The sequence below is a fragment of the Plecotus auritus genome, assembly GCF_963455305.1.
Source record: "Plecotus auritus genome assembly, chromosome: 13".
In the NCBI taxonomy this organism is placed as follows: domain Eukaryota; kingdom Metazoa; phylum Chordata; class Mammalia; order Chiroptera; family Vespertilionidae; genus Plecotus; species Plecotus auritus.
In genome coordinates, this window is record NC_137779.1 from 28,637,776 (window position 1) to 28,654,512 (window position 16,737).

At 51.3% G+C, this 16,737-nt stretch overlaps 1 protein-coding gene across 1 annotated transcript; it reads left to right on the forward strand.

Annotated features, from left to right (window-relative positions):
- Positions 1 to 1,539: 1,539 nt before the first annotated feature.
- YWHAH (tyrosine 3-monooxygenase/tryptophan 5-monooxygenase activation protein eta) lies at positions 1,540 to 13,433 on the forward strand. Its single transcript, XM_080650432.1, has 2 exons — positions 1,540 to 1,884; positions 11,990 to 13,433. Exons 1-2 carry the CDS (start codon positions 1,798 to 1,800, stop codon positions 12,641 to 12,643), a joined length of 741 nt encoding a protein of 246 aa, XP_080506558.1. The 5' UTR covers positions 1,540 to 1,797; the 3' UTR covers positions 12,644 to 13,433.
- The last annotated feature ends 3,304 nt before the right edge of the window (positions 13,434 to 16,737 follow it).

Consider the following 16,737-nt stretch of genomic DNA (forward strand, 5'->3'; position numbering starts at 1 on the left):
TCGATGAGAGAGAAATATCGATCAGCTGCCTCCTGCACACCTCCCACTGGGGATGTGCCCGCAACCAAGGTACATGCCCTTGACTGGAATCAAACCTGGGACCTTTCAGTCCACAGGCCGACGCTCTATCTACTGAGCCAAACCAGTTAGGGCATATATATTTTTATTGATTTTTAGAGAGAGAAAGGAAGGGATTGGGATAGAGAGACAGAAACATCCATGAGAGGGGAAGTCATTGATTGGCTGCCTCCTGCAGGGTCCCCGCTGGGAATCGACGCTCAACCGCTGAGCCACACCAGCCGGTGACAGTGGTGACTCTCAGGTGCCCTGCCAGCCTTTCTTTGACATCCCGAGATTGCTATTCTACAGTTGCTTTTAGCAGTCCTTCCAGTCCAAGCTCCAGATGGTAACACTCAGGTCCCGAACAGACCCACTTTCCAGCGACTCCCTTCTCCCTTCTAATGCAGGGCTGTGTGACTTCCTCTGCAGGAGCTCCCCTCCCAGGGCTGAGCACGCAGTAGGCGCTCAGTTCAATTCTCAGCGCCCAAGGCCCTTTGTCCCGAGCTGCTCTTTGCATCTTGTACTTTCTCGTTAGCGCCTGTTTTAGTCATTGGGATTTTCCTAGTTTGTCCAGGGCGGGCCCAGCCCAGGGCCTGGCACAGGCACCCTCAGCATCCCGGCATCGAATGGCAGGACTGGGAGGGGCTTAGTGACCAGCCAGCCTTTCACCCCTCTCTTTGGCACAGGAGGAAGTCCAGCCTGGGTTTGAACTCGGATCCTGGTCCCACCACTTACAGGCTGTGGAACCACCTTGAGCAAGTCACTAACCTGGCTTTGAAAGAATGGAGAGCCCAGCCGTGCCCGCGTGACGGGTGGGTTGTGAGGATGACATAGGATTATACCCCTAAAGGCATAGCCTAGTGCCGGCCCCTAGTAGGGGTGTCCCTCCTCTCAAGGAAAGTACAGAATGCCTAACACCATGGATCAGGGTGGGGCAGGCCGCGCATTGATCTGGGTGTGTGTGTGTGCGGGGGTGGGGGGGGGAGGAGAGGGACTGTCCCCAAAGGCCCGACGCGATCTCGCCCGGGCCGGTGCAGGGTGTGGCCCAGCGGAGCCCAGCGGCTGCCGGGGCTCGGGGCGGGCGAGAGGGCTGGGCGGGTTCGACCCGCCCCTCCGGGCACACGGCCTCCCGGATGCTCCAAGCACCAGGTTTATCTGCGTTTCGGGTCCTTCTCAGGCCAGACCTCTCGCCTGGATTCGGGGGCGCTGTTCTGGGTGGGGTGTGCCATCGCGCTGCCTGCGCAGGAGCCACCCCCGCGCCCCCTCCTCCAGCCCGCAGTGCGCCCCGCGTGCCGCTCCCACCTCTCGCTGCGGCGGCAGACTGCAGCACGCACAGGGCGCATGCGCGGCTCGGAGGGCGGGGCCGCGGCGGCAGCTATTTATAGTAGGTGACGTCACCTTGAAATAGACCGTTAGGGCCGGCCCGCCCTTCCCCCCTCCCACTCCCGCCGCTCCCCGCCGCCCGCCCCGGCGGCTCCCACTGCGCAGGCGCCCTCCAGCCCGCCCCTCCCCTCGGCAACAGCCTCTCCTCCCTCGGCGGCGGCGGCGGCGGCAGGCACTGCGCGCGGGGCGAGCCAGCGAGAGGGCGCGAGCGGCGCTGCTGCAGCGGAGCCTCGGGCGGCCGGCGAGCCAGTGCGCGTGCGCGGCGGCGGCCTCCTCGGCGACCGGGGAGCGACCGGGCGAGCGAGTTAGCGAGCGAGCGGTGCGGGGCGCGAGGCGAGGCCGAGCCACAGCGACATGGGGGACCGGGAGCAGCTGCTGCAGCGGGCGCGACTGGCCGAGCAGGCGGAGCGCTACGACGACATGGCCTCCGCCATGAAGGCGGTGAGCGCGCCGAGAGCCCGGGCGGCCGGCCGGGGGGCCCGGCGTGGGGGCGGGAGGGGAGGCCTGGCGGCGGCTCCCTCCGGGCCACAGGCGACCCTGCGACCCCGTTGGGCGCGGCCGCCCGCCCGTAGCCCGTGCTTCCCGCGCCCGCCGGGCGCCCCGCCATTTCCTGCGGCCGGACTCGGGTGGGGTCTCCGGGGAGGGAGCCAGTCGGGGTCGCGCGTGCAGCCCTGGTGGGCGGGTGACGGGGGTCCTCCGCGGGCGGGCGGGGGTCGCCGCCTCCCAGCTCGGAGCCCCGCCTGGGGGGAGGGGGTGGCCCGAGGGATCGTGAGCCAGACACAGCCCCCTCCTTCTAGGGCGTTCTTCCAGACCTGGGGCTCACTCCCCGCTTGCCTTCCTCCGTACCCCAACTTGCAATAAAGAATCACCTAGCTAGTGGCGCCCTGTCTCTCCTGTTTTTTGCTGCCACGACCTGACGTCTGTAATTCCGCTCTGTTCGGCTCTGCTTGCTCGGATCGTGCTCGTCCCAGCTTCCCACGCCTGGGGTCTGGCTTTGTGTGCGGGAGACCCCCATCCTGCAGTCTAGGCGTGGGCTCGGGCGGGAGGACGGCGGGCGTGGGGCCCCACTCCCGGGTTTGATGGTGCGCCCATCTGTCTGGGGATGAAAACGAGGCGTGACTCCTAAGCGAGAGGAGCCAGTGTGTGCCTTTGCCTTCTCGAGACCCTCACAGATCGATTCTGCAGCCTGATTTCCGGTGGAGGATGCGGGGGGGTGGGGAGGGGTGGGGTGGGGGGAGCAGCCACACCCTAACCGTGGATTAGACACCCACCACCTGCCTTTCTGGGAGTTCCAGTTACCCTGTTACTGTCCCTGTCTCTTAACCTTCTCGCAACGTTTTCTCTCAATGCACATTGCTTCTCTCCGCCTCAAGGTCACACAGTGGTAGAGCTACACTGCGGCCACCAGTCTAGCTGTGTACATCCCATGTGCACCCCTCCTGAGACCTGGAAGCATTCGTCTGGGCCCCACCTTAGACCTAAAGAGTCTCACACTGTGGGGGGTGGGCCCCAGAAATCTGCATTTTTACCAGCTCTCGTGGCAAATTTTAGTGGGCTCAAGTTTTAGAATTACTTCCCTGGGTTTTGCCGGCCTCTGTGAGGGGATTTCTTAGGGAAAAAGCCACAAATCCAGAGGTGCCATAAAATTTCTGAATCACCTTTTAAGGCTTTTGATATTAATATGACATGAAGTATGTTGCTGAGGTCAGTGTTTGGGACTATCCAGGTAAGAAACATACTCGAAGCGTCGTATTTTCCAGGAGCGTCCTTATTGCACACGAACAAGGCGTGTTCGGAAACCATAACCACAGCCCATGTGTTGATTCAGTGGTGACATGGCTTGGTGTGGGTTAGATAAGGGCTTTTCACCCAAACCTGGGCAATCTAGGTTTGGAACTGAAGTCTGTGCGATTCTGGAGGCCCCGTTTAAGAAAATAAATGGAAAAGATAATTCATTTTGGAAAATTTTCACAAACAGGACTGGCCATGTGGCCTCATTTCCTTGGAAGAGGTCCTGAGCTTTAGTTTATTTGTGATAAAGCCACTTCTGTCCACACAGCAAGTCGCACTTAAGTGACCTCTTCTCCCCAGTAACGGAGTGGTGCTGGGATTAGGCGGGGGGGCGGGGGCTCTCTGGACATGTTAGGGAGCCTCTGGCTTCACCCTGTGAGTGTTGGAGCCTTTGGGGAATGAAGGCATGAGGCCTGAAAGAAGGTGAATTGAGGTTACGGCATAAGGACTGGAAGGTGTGTTCTGAGCGATGGGAAACCTGTGGCACCCTCAAGTGGGAAGGAAGAGAAGAGTGGAGAAACAGCATAAAAAGTAGTTTGGGGCGAGAAAACATTGGCTTTCTGTTCTTCATATCCAGGCTTGAAAAAATGCTTTCCTGCAGCTACTGTGTCCAGTTTTCCTCTGAGGCTTGTAAGGTAGTATTTCACAAACCCACGGCTCCCTCCATGTGTTGGGAATCTGATAGCTGAACTGAACTGAACTGATGGATGGGTTGGATAAGCCATCCAGCATCAAAAATTCAATCCAAGCTGTAATCATGTCATCTCAGAATTGGGATAAACCACTTCCTCAAGGTAACTCCTGTAAAAAAAATAAGAACGTTTCTTGTGAGTCAGTATGCCTGTTTCCTCTATTAAAAAGTATTTTGTCCTCGGAATTAATGGAATATGTTTATTGGAGAGGCGTTGGCAGGGGTCAGTGGGAGACCGAAGCTGATGTTTGTACGTTCCGTTCTTAATGTTATTGAGAAGGCTCAGTCTGCATTTGATGAATGCCACAGGCCTTAGAGCTGTTGGGAAGAGGGAATTCTAGTAGCCCTCTGGCTTTACGTGGGCTTCCTCCCGGGCAGGTAAGTAGACTGCTGAGAGGAGGACGGAGCAGCACACCTGAGGCCACCGCTCTGTGACCTTGAAACGTACACCTGGGCTGTGGGTCCTCTGCAGCGTAACACTAACGTTGGTGTAACTATCAAGCTGATTTCAGTCTTCGTTCTTCTAGCTTTTCTTTTTTCCTTCATCATATAAATGGTCATCTAATAACACTGCCTGCTTGTCATGATGGATGTTTTAATGATATCAGCGCCACCTGGAGGAGGCTGTGGGTAAGCTCTAAGAAAAGTCATGGGCGCCCTAGCCGGTTTGGCTCAGTGGATAGAGCGTCGGCCTGGGGACTGATGGGTCCCAGGTTCCATTCCGGTCAAGGGCATGTACCTTGGTTGCAGACACATCCCCAGCAGGGAGTGTGCAAGAGGCAGCTGATTGATGTTTCTCTCTCATCGATGTTTCTAACTCTCTATCCCTCTCCCTTCCTCTCTGTAAAAAAATCAATAAAATATATTAAAAAAAGAAAAGAAAAAAAAGAAAAGTCATGGGCCTCGGAATCCGTGGTGTCTCACTCCGCTGAGAACTGCCATTCCCGCTCACTCCATAAGCTGAAGAGGCAAGAAATGTCTCAGGCGAAATACAGGAGTGCCTTCCAGCTCTCCTCATCTCAGACCTAGTGGCTTATGTGGAGCATGAGAGTGGGAAGAAACGCTGAGAGATTCTAGAACCCCACGTGTTTCTCAGCACTGACGAAGGATGGGCACAAATACATAGGAAGGACTTGTATCTATGCAGGAAGCAAAGCTGCCGTTGAGGAAACAGGAGTCGGAGAGGAAGAGGCACTTGGCCTGGGCGGGGGCAAAGAGCTCTTATTCCGACAGCTGTGAGATGGTGGGAAACGGGGGAGTGAGCAGGTGCCGTGGAAAAGGAGAGCGCTGCCAGTGGCCGGGTGCGAGAACCCGTGCAGAGTGTAGAGCTAACCATGATTTGAGGTGTACCAGCACTGTGGTTAGTGTGAAACCTTAGAGCCACACTGGTACTGCAGGCTGAATACAGATACAGACAGGAGTCCTGTTTCCCACTACCCAGGCATTTGAAATGTAATGACTGCTTGGTCATCTATTGTCTGAGGAAGGAAGAAGGCTCTGCATTCTTTCAATATCTGAGTTAAAAGGCACTGCAGATAGCGAACAGGTCACAGCTTGGCTGCGCGAAGTGAGCGTTGTGGCCCCTGTCTGGGTTGGTGGTTCCTGAAATACCTCCAGGAGAGCTCCCACAATCAAGGAACCCACCACTGCCTTAAAGGAACCCAAGATGTGCTTTCTCCTTTCGGCCTGGAATTTTACATGAGTGGTAGGCTGTTTTCCAGAACATGGTTTGTAAGGGGGTACCCCAAATGTATTTCCCATGTTACAATTCACCAAGTTTGCGGACTTTATCATTTGACTTATCAGGCACTCAGTAAATGGGGTCTGTTATCCATGTGTGCGTTCTCAGTTAATCTTTATAGCCACTCTGGATAGATACTGTTATTCACTTTATTGTTCAAATGGAATTTAGAGTTTAATTTTCTCCTGGTCAAGTTGTAAAGCCAGGATTTGAACTCTTAAATTTAGAACTCTCACTTTAACCACCATACGATAGTGCCCCGTGAGACTAAGGGATAATATTTCTAATATACGTTCTGGTATATTAGCTGTTGTCATTATCGGTGATGAAATTCCAAGCCTTTTACATCAGTGGGCTTCCTGAACACATAAGTTCATCTATTAGATGTAAGTTATTTTTGCCAACTTTGATTAGGACTGGAATTTACTGGCCCTGGCCGGATAGCTCAGTTGGTTAGAGCAGTGGTTGGCAAACCGCGGCTTGGAGCCACATGCGGCTCTTTGGCCCCTTGAGTGTGGCTCTTCCACAAAATACCACGGCCTGGGCGAGTCTGTTTTGAAGAAGTGGCGTTAGAAAAAGTTTAAGTTTAAAAAATGTGGCTCTCAGAAGAAATTTCAGTCGTTGTACTGTTGATGTTTGGCTCTGTTGACTAATGAGTTTGCCGACCACTGGGTTAGAGCATCATCCTGATATGTTGAGGTTTCAGGTTCTATCCCCAGTGAGAGCACATACAAGAATCAACTAATGAATGCTTGAAAAGTGGGACAACAAATCTGCTTGCCTTTCCCTCCCTCCCTCCTTTTCTTTCTCTCAAATCAATTAAAAACATAAAACCAGAATCTACTACTTAATATCTTAGCTGCAGCAGAGGAGCATAAAAGGCAAAATCACACATTTGGATTTTGCTTATTCTCTTGTTTTTTAAATATATTGATTTGAGAGAGAGAGAAAAACATCAATGATGAGAATCATTGATCGGCTGCCTCCTGCATGCCCCCTATTGGGGATTGAGCCTGCAACTTGGGCATGTGCCCTGACCTGGAATGGAACCGTGACCACCTGGTTCATCAACCACTGAGCCACACCGACCGAGTTATTTTTTTATCCTCACCCGAGGATATTTTTTCCATTGATTCTAGAGAGAGTGTTGTGGGGAGGTGGGGGGGCCGGGAAGCAACGAGAGAGTGACATTGATTGGTTGCCTCCTACATGTGCCTCTACTGCGGCTGACGAACCTGCAACTGAAGTACCTGCCCTTGCCTGGGGCATCAAACACAAGACCCTTTGGTCTGCAGGCTGATGCTCTAACCAGTGAGCAAACTGGTCAGGGCAGGATTTTGCTTATTCTCTTGAAGACCAAGATTTTTTTCCAGCTTAATCGAAATAGTAATGGGCTTTGAGTCCCTGCTATGAATTAAGTGCAGGGCTATGTTAAATGATACATGTGGTGTTTTAAGAAACGGATACACTGGCTCCAGTTGTTTTTCTGTATTGCCTTTAGTATACGTTATAAGCCCATAGACCCCCAGATTTCAGGCTTTAGGTTGTTGGTAAAATGGTTAATGTCCAGGTGGAGGCCACCTATTTTCTGTCCCCCCTCCTCCTCGTTGCCATGGCATTCCTCGCTGGTGATGGCTGTTGGCACTTGCCTGTGATCAGAGTCTGGCACAGCTTCTGAAAGCTTCAGTCTGGTGCTTCCAGTGGAGGTAGCATGCAGTGTCCACTCAGGTGGGGCTGTGTTTCACTCCTGCCAGTGCCTACGAAAATGTCCAGTCATGCAGGAGCAAGAGCCAGGCAGTCTCAGTGATCCCAGGGTGGCTGTTTCCATGAGCACTAAGCGTGCGTGGATATGAACTACCTGAGCTCATCTGCTCTGAGCTTGCAGTGAGCCTCTCTGGTGGCCTCATAGACCTGCAGCCTCACCCTGTGAGGACAGGGCGCCGTCTTTCCAGGCCCGTGGTGACTGGTGGTGACTTGCCAGCTTGGAACCAGGCAGAATCCTTACTCTGAGGGCTTTGACTTGAGGAAGAGTCAGCCAAGAAAGCTTTCATCCCTCTAACTCACTTTAAAAACAAAACATGTACAGATGTATAGGATCCTGCCACTGAAGCTTAAAGATTTTATGATGTGGTTATGTTTGTCTGATGGTTTATGAAAAATGGTTTTCTTCTGTTACAGACTCTAGTGTCAGAAGCAGACTAGCTGGTGTGGGCGGGGTAAGGATGGAAGGTGGGGTGGTAGTGTGTGGAGTGGCTGTGGAGGGTGGGGGTGCCCGTCAGGGGCAGTGAAGGCCCCAGCTGTGGCCTGGCCGCTCGGGGATGTTTGCTCAGTATTACTTCTGAGGCTGGCTGTTTCCCAGAATGAGAACCTTACGTTTTCCCAAATACTCCCCGAGCTATTTTTAGCAGTGGGCCTATTCTCACTCACAAAGGAATGGTTTATTGCCTTGTGAGTTAGTGGGAGGAGGCCCTGAGGGATTTTTGAGTAAGCCGGTAGTGTCATAGGAAGAGAAGGGAATTCTTGGTAGGCCAGGTTATTGGTGACTTTTCGTAATGCCGAAGCAGAGAGGGGGGGAAGTGAGTGCCCAGGGCTGGGAGTTGGTGTAGCCCAAGGCTGTGGTAAGGATGCCAGTCCGGTGGCTGACAGGAGCCCAGTCCTTAAAGGAAGTGGAGAGCAGGGCCTTTATGAATGGCAAGGGCCCACTAATTCAAGATTTACAGGAAGAGTGTAAGCAGGATGAAACGAGGGGGGAGAGGGCAGGAGGGGAAGGCAGGGGGCTGTGAGCAGAGGTGGGGGAGCCCTCACAGATGGGGTTGCCAGGGAAGGCTTAGGATGAATGGTGAAACCAGCATCGGAGCGGAAGGAAGGTTGAGAGCCATTGTCTAGGTCTCTTCTGGCGTGACAATTCTCTGTTTTGCCTTCATGTTCCTAACTGGGAACCACTGGGAAACTGATTGTAGAGACGCAGTAAATCATCCCAGAGAATCCCCGGATGATCGTGCTGGTCCGTGGTGCTGGTCCGTGTTCGTGAGGTTGGGACCAGCAGTTGGTGCTTTCCTTTCTTTCCATTGGGCCACGGCGCCTCCCAGTGTCTGCCTCCCTTAGTGCAGGACTGGACTTCTCTTCGGATCTCCTGGCTCCAGTATTGTGGAATTTGAAGTGTTGGGAACTGGGGCTAACTAATGTTATGAAGGTTATTTACAATCAGTATCGCCAGTCAACACCGGCTATGAATCTGTTTTGTGTTAAGGGGCCATCTGATTTTCCTTGGACATAATTTTTCTTCCCATCTGGGAACACGCCCCGTTTTCTTTAGTTATTTGATGAAGTAATAAGCCTGTCTTCATTCCATAAGTTTCTCTTTGTTAACTGAATTGTAACCCAGGATGATAAAAAAACACAAATACCATATTTAAATGTATCCAGTTAGGTCCTGGCCGGGGTTCTCGGAACAATGCTTGCCTGGTGATGTTAGTCACCCTCAGCTGATGCTGACAGTGATTCATTCAGACTGGCAGGCAACCAGGTGATTGTTACATAAACACGGATACTCCTAGTAAATTATCTTCCTTGTGGAGGTGTCATTAAGAATACTGCCCGGTAGCCTTTTCTGGCAGTTAATTCCTGATGGGGAAAGGGAATGCTCCATGAATTCCTGAAATCCACAGATACACCCAAATTCCATTTACGTTAAGAACATCGGCCTCATGCCTTAACCATGCCTTTTATTTACCAGGGAAAATGGAATCCTGCGATTTGGAAGCTGCAGTCCTTGGAGATCATTGGGCTGATCCCCCTTTTACTTTTGATGAAGGTGGTGGTTTATGCCAGTTCACACCGCGAGCTCAGGCTAAACGCCAGATGGCTTAGGTGTTTCTGTTAAAGTAATGATACTGCCCCTGGTACAAACATCCTGTGGGATGTATAATGTATCTCAGATGTGCGCTGGGGCTTGGTGGTGTGCTGTGGAGAGTTACCTGCGTGTATCTTTGCAGCAGGCTAACACGCAGCGTCATCAGTCAGGGATGAAGGACACAGGGACCCCGTTGGATACATTTGCATTTTCATGTCAAGCAGCCTTCGTCAGATTGACTTACTGCAAGACCTAAGGGGCTCTCCAAATGCTGTCCTTGCTTCAGGTTCTGTTTTATTGACTATTGGCCCTAGAAAAGAGTTATTCCAGAGGATTCAAGCATTCTGAGACTTTTCAGAGTATTTGAGACAGACTTTTGATTTATAGGGTTTCTTCCTTAAAAGACCAAATTATCAAACAAGTGTCTACAAAGACTATATTTCTGGTAAACAGATGAGTGACTAAAGGTTCTCACTGTTGGAGAAAACTAGTCGGGTTACAGGTCTCCAACTGGAGTTGAAGGGAGCATGGATGTGGGTTAGTAGAGAGAAGACCGGCAGATCATAGAGACCACAGAGCTAAGAGACCCCGCTGCCAGTGTGAGGAGGAATGCGGAACCTGGCTTGCAGGCAGCTGCCCTGGGGAAGGGGCAGGGGGCGGCTTGTAGGCAAAGACAATGCTGGAGAAAGAAGGGGGGTTGGATCCATTGAGGAGGCAGAGGAGGAGAAAATCCAGGCTAAGGATCATGGCGAAAGAACAGGGGGACGGGGACAGGGACATACGTAGACCAGACGAGGGAGCTGGTGTTTTACTTTGGGCTTTGTTGGAGAGTTGGGGCTAGTGGATAATTGCTTGTTTTACTTTTTAAGAACTTGGCACAAGTTTCCTAATTTTACACAAAATGATCGCATTTGTTGCTTATGTTTGTTTTTAAAATTTTGGATTCTTACTGCTGTCTTCTCAGTCCGTGTTAAGCATGTCTGTTTTTAATGTGCTGTTAATAGCTTTCTCCATTGAACTTGGCTTTTCCCCTCCAGTGGAGGAGATTCTGTCCTTATTTGGTTTGATTTACACTAATACCTTTTAGTTGTTGATTAGTTCATGGTTTCCCAAGGGCTTCTCTTGACCAGCAGGTCATATAATTAAGGAATCGCCCTACTTTATAGGAGATACAGGCCAGTTTAGCAACTTACTGGCTTTGCTGAGGCCTAGGCCAAGTTTTTTTTACTCCAATTTGCATTAGTTTCCTAGTGCTGCCCCCCAATACCACCAGTTGGGTGGCTTACAACAGCAGAAATGGGCAGCGCTGCGCTCCCTCCCACGCTTCGGGGAAGAACTCGTCCTCGGTCCCAGCTTCCGGTTGTCACTGATGTTCCTGGGCTTGTAGATATGGCACTCCACTTCTGCCTCCACCATCACAGGGTGTTCTCTGTGTGTTTGTTTGTCTCCAGACCTCCTCTCCTTATAAGGACAGCAGGCATTGGCTGTGGGATCCACCCTAATGCAGTATGACTTCATCCTAACTGATTACATCTGCAAAGGCCCTGTTTCCAAATAAGGTCACATAGCCAGGTACTACGGATTAGGACTTCAGCATACCTTTTTGGGGGACACGGTTTAACAACAACACAGTCCATTGTTCTTTCCACCAATGACATAGCTGGCTTGCTTGGAGGTGGCATCATGGAGAACTGAGTAATGGAAGTGACAGCTTGTGACATTTAACAGGACCAGGTAAAGCAGGTGGTGCTCTCATCCTTGGTGGCCAGTCAGGGTTCCTGTCAGGTAGGTGGAGTGAAGCTTGCTGCTGAGTATCTCTGCTTCCGTTCAGGAGAGGCCGGGGCACTTCACTGTCCCCAGTGCATCCGCTGTGGCTCAGGGGAGGGAGGGCTGGTGTCCCAGTGGGATTCCATGGAACCACACAGGCTGACACTCTGGCCACTAGATCTGTGTGGTGTGTGATCTCATCTGTGGAGCATTTACCTATTAATAAGTGTATGAGGGAGGTTTCACTGCTGCTTTCTAGAATATAAAGTTGGAAGTAGAATCTGGAACAGACTTCTAGTCTGTAAGTTTTGAACGTTTGACAAAGGAATCGCACAGTCTTATTGTCGAGAATATCTTGTGCAGAACAGCTGGACCTTCGGGGCTTTCCCACCCACCTTTACATCACAACCTTCCCATGGTTCCCTTCCCCCCTTACCTCTGCCCAGGCAAAGGCAACAGCTTAGAAGGTCTGAATTAGCGATTTCTCAAAGCCCTTATCCTTTAATACTTGGAGTTTCGAGTAGTTTCTCTGGTTAGATTACACTCTTTCTTTAGATAGGATCCGTGTCTGATGGGTTTTCCTCCAGACTGGCTTGTCCATAATCTTGCTTTCGAGAAGGGTTGTTGGTTAGAATGAAGGGAAGGTTTCTTTCCAAGATTTTCGGACTTGGGTCTCAGTGTTAATATCTTCGGCATTTTGCAGGTGACAGAGCTCAACGAACCTCTCTCCAATGAAGATCGAAACCTCCTCTCGGTGGCCTACAAGAATGTGGTTGGTGCCAGGCGATCTTCCTGGAGGGTCATCAGCAGCATCGAGCAGAAGACCATGGCCGATGGGAACGAGAAGAAGCTGGAGAAAGTTAAAGCTTACCGGGAGAAGATCGAGAAGGAGCTGGAGACCGTGTGCAATGACGTCCTGGCCCTGCTGGACAAGTTCCTCATCAAGAACTGCAATGATTTCCAGTACGAGAGCAAGGTGTTCTACCTGAAAATGAAGGGCGACTACTACCGCTACCTGGCCGAGGTGGCTTCCGGGGAGAAGAAGAACAGTGTGGTCGAAGCCTCCGAGGCGGCCTACAAGGAAGCCTTTGAAATCAGCAAAGAGCACATGCAGCCGACGCACCCCATCCGGCTGGGCCTCGCCCTCAACTTCTCCGTCTTCTACTATGAGATCCAGAATGCGCCCGAGCAGGCCTGCCTCTTAGCCAAACAAGCCTTCGATGACGCCATCGCTGAGCTGGACACACTAAACGAGGATTCCTATAAGGACTCCACGCTCATCATGCAGCTGCTGCGAGACAACCTCACCCTCTGGACGAGCGACCAGCAGGATGAAGACGCAGGAGAAGGCAACTGAAGAGCCTTCGGGTCCCGGCCCTTCCTCCACCACCACCCCCACCATCACTGATTCTTCCTGGCCACAATCACTAAGTATCTAGTGCTAAACCTATCTGTATTGGCAGCACCGCTACTCAGATCTGCTCCCCCGCCCCCCGGGAAGCAGTTTCAGATCAATCATGGGCATTGCTGGATCGATGGTTGCTTGGAGCCCACGGAGCTTTCTTTTGAATTGTGTAGACAAGTGTGTTCTGAATGAGGCATTTTACGATGCCTGTTGGTAGTTGTGAAAGCAATGGGGAAGTTTAGAAAGGAGAATTAGCCAAAACAGGCTACGATGATATTTAAATGACCCATTTAAAACGAGCTGATAGTGTTTTGTTAATAAGCAGTACATCTTGTGCATGCAAAAAAGAATTCATCCCTCCCACCTCTTCTTCCTCCAACTAAAGGAAAACTGTTAAGGGAAGCTGATACAGAGAGAACACTTGCTTCTTTCCATCAGCTTTCTAGAAACTGTTAACGTGAGGTTTCCGTAGCGCCTTGTTCTGCCTCTTTAAATTATGATGTGCACAGACCTTTTACATGCATTGCATCTAAAGTTTTGATACCTGTAACTTTTTTTTGGTTGCGATTGTTTAAGAATCATGGATTTATTTTTTGTAACCCTTTGGCTATGGTCCTTGTGTATCCTGACAGCGCCCTGTGTGTCAGCCCATGTCAATCAAGATGGGTAATTATTGAAATGCCAGACTTCTAAATTAAATGTTTTGGAATTCAGTGGGTAAATAAATGCTGCTTTGGGGATATCTCTATGGGTGTATGGTCTTCATTTCCCCTCCTCAAGGAGCCGTGTAACAGCTCACCACACTGAGTCCTGGTTTGTGTCTCAAACATGAAGCATTTTTCATACAGTAAATCTTTTTGCCTTCTGATTCCATTACACATTTTGTAATACACACATAAGACTCCTGCATTTTAAATAGTTTTCTGTGAGCCAGCCAACATAGCCTCTCTTACCCGCTCACTCTCCCTGATAACGTGCTTGTATGGGAGCCGCTCTGAAAGGTCAGGCCTTGTTTAGCTTAGGAGGGAGGGTGTTTGTCCCATCCTACTGGATGCTGGTTGGTGTGAAAACGCAAGGTACATACTGAGCTTACACATGTCCTCAAAAATTGGTTTTTTAAACCTTTTTTTTAAAAAAATATTTTTATTGATTTTGGAGAGAGAGAGAGAGAAACATCAATGATGAGAGAGAACCATTGATTGGCTGCCTCCTGCACACCCCCCACTGGGGATCGAGCCACAACCCGGGGCGTGTGCCCGTGACCGGGAAACCACCAGCAGCCTCCTGGTGCTTGGGTTGACGCTCAGACGCTGAGCCACACCAGCCGGACCTCAAATTTTCTTCATATTGTTCCTGTATTAGGTACACTAAAATGTTAATTAGGGACACGACCTGGATTCCTGAAATAACCTTCACTGGTTAATATTAAGAAAGCTTTGAGTAGTCTTTAAAATTGAAAAGTGAGCCTCCGTGTGAGTAAAAAGGAAAAAGACCGAACCTCTTAAGCATGCGCCCCATGCCTTGCTCCCCAGCACTTGAGGCTCAGCATCAGCAGCTGGACTCCTCCTCAGGTGATGACTGCAGCCCCTCACAATTGTCACCACCCCCAAGGGCGGTGCCTGGGACCAGCGATTGGTTCAGCTGATTTTAGAGAGAAACATCGGTTGCCTCCCCTACACGCCCTGACCCCACAACCTAGGTATGAGCCCTGACCGGGAATCGAACCCCAACCTCTCAGTGTATAGGATGATGCTCCAACCAACCGAGCCACCGGCCAGGGCTTAACTACTTTATTCTTTTTTTGTTTTTATTTTTTTATTTTATTGATTTTTTACAGAGAGGAAGGGAGAGGGATAGAGAGTTAGAAACATTGATGAGAGAAACATCAGCTGCCTCCTGCACACCCCCCACTGGGGATGTGCCCGCAACCAAGGTACATGCCCTTGACTGGAATCGAACCCGGGACCCTTCAGTCCTCAGGCCGACGCCTCTATCCATTGAGCCAAACCAGCCAGGGCTACTTTATTCTTGACTAAAGCTTGCTATTAGACTGGCGAAATGACCCAGTTTCTGTCCTTGAGCTTATATTGTGGTGGCGCACAGAACTTTGAAGCCATGAAGTTTAACCTATTTTCTCGTTTTGAAGTAGAGGAATGACCCACGTGTTAATAAAAACTCCTGAGGAAGCCTGCTTCAAGTCGGCCTAATTGCTAGCTGAAATGGTTACCGAGATTCACTTCAATCAGGTCAGGTATTTTAAAGCTACAGCTTTACCTGGCCCAGACCCTTGGCTTTGACAAACATGGAGACACTAAAAGCGTTCTCACTCAGAGGCGGCGGGCGGTTTGGTTCCTGGTCAGGACATATGCGTAGGCTACGGGTTTGATCTCCAGTTGGGACCTCTGTGGGAGGCAAAGAACCAATGTCACTCATGGATGTTTCCCTTCTCTCAGAAATCAATAAAAAACACACACAGCCCTGACCGGTTTGGCTCAGTGGATAGAGCGTCGGCCTGTGGACTGAAGGGTCCCGGGTTCGATTCCGGTCAAGGGCATGTACCTTGGTTGCGGGCACATCCCCAGTAGGGAGTGTGCAGGAGGCAGCTGATCGATGTTTCTCTCCCATCGATGTTTCTAACTCTCTATCCCTCTTCCTCTCTGTAACAAAGCAATAAAATATATTTTTTAAAAAGTAAAAAACACACCCCCAAAACTGCTCTCACATTGGACGAGCTCTTCAGAGCAAGGGCTGTGGGAAAAACTGATCTCACGTCTGTCTGTCTTGCGAAAGGTTTTGTGCCCGCCCTACAGAGGAGGACGCCGAGGAGCAGAGCCGAGCGCCTCTGGGACTCACACAGCTGGGAAGGCAAGAGGACCGCTTCCGCCCAGGACTTCCTGCCGAGTCCGCGTTCTCCCTGCCCTCGTGGCTCTGGCAGGGGCTTGCTGCCCGTGTGCCAGCAGCCTTGATAAGCCACACGGCCCTCATTAAGTTTATTTTCCCAGAGCACATCGGCCGTGTCACCGTGCAAAGCAGGGGAAAGGAAATGACATGTGCTGGTTGCCTTCTGTGGGCGAGTTGGCTGTCATCACACAAAGTGGGGCTTGACTTCGTTGACAGTTCAAAGCTGACCTTCCGTGAAGAAGGTTGTAGCTCCAAAGGGGAGGATCCGAGAGGAAAAGTGATTTTCCTGTGGTGGCGCAATGGTGTCTCCATGCGGAGCCCCAAGGCCCTTGTTCTCTGCAAAAACACGTTGCCTTCAGGCAGAGGGTGGAAGCCTGACGTTCCAGATCTTCCTGGATGGGACCTCTTCCTCCTCAACCAGACGTACCGCCCCTCTTCAGCCAGGCCCCACTCCCTAGTCTTGATGGATTGATTGACTGATTTCAGAGAGGAAGGGAGAGGGCGAGAGAGAGAGAGAGAAACATTAATGGTGAGAGAGAATCATGGATCAGCTGCCTCCTGCACATCCTCTACTGGGGATGGAGCCCCCAACCCGGGCTTGTGCCCTGACCAGGAATGGAACCGTGACCTCCTGGTTTCTAGGTCAACGCTCAGCCACGCCGGTGGGGCTGCCTGGCCATTTTCTGCTGCCCCACTCCCACCACCAGGCATATCCAGGGACATGTACCCGGATGTTTTTCTTCCTCCTATTCCTTGGAGCCCCTTCTAACAGGAGAGGAGGTGCTACAGCTATAGCATGACTCAGAGGTGGACCATCCACCGCCGGTTGGATTCTTTCCCCGGCTGGACCCCACGTGTTCAGCCTGCTCTCTCACTTTGGCTCAAACCATCACTCTCCTCTCTGGAATGGCTTTCTTTTCTTCACTTGGTCCACTCAGACCCTTACTATGAAATCCCACGTCTCCGTGTGCCCCTCTCTGGGCTCCTGTACTGTGGGTCCACTCCACACCCCACACTTACCACTTCGTCTTCACTCATTCAACAAACAGTACGGGGTTGACATTGGGCAGGTGCTGGGGGTACCTTGGTGAGTTACCTGTCCTCCTGGTGCTGACATTCCAGTGGGGGAGCTACACTAAAAATAT

Coding starts and splice junctions, on each gene's coding strand:
- YWHAH (XM_080650432.1), top strand. CDS start 1,798: ATGGGGGACCGGGAGCAGCTGCTGCAGCGGGCGCGACTGGCCGAGCAG. Junction 1,885..11,989: donor TGGCCTCCGCCATGAAGGCG/GTGAGCGCGCCG, acceptor GGCATTTTGCAG/GTGACAGAGCTCAACGAACC.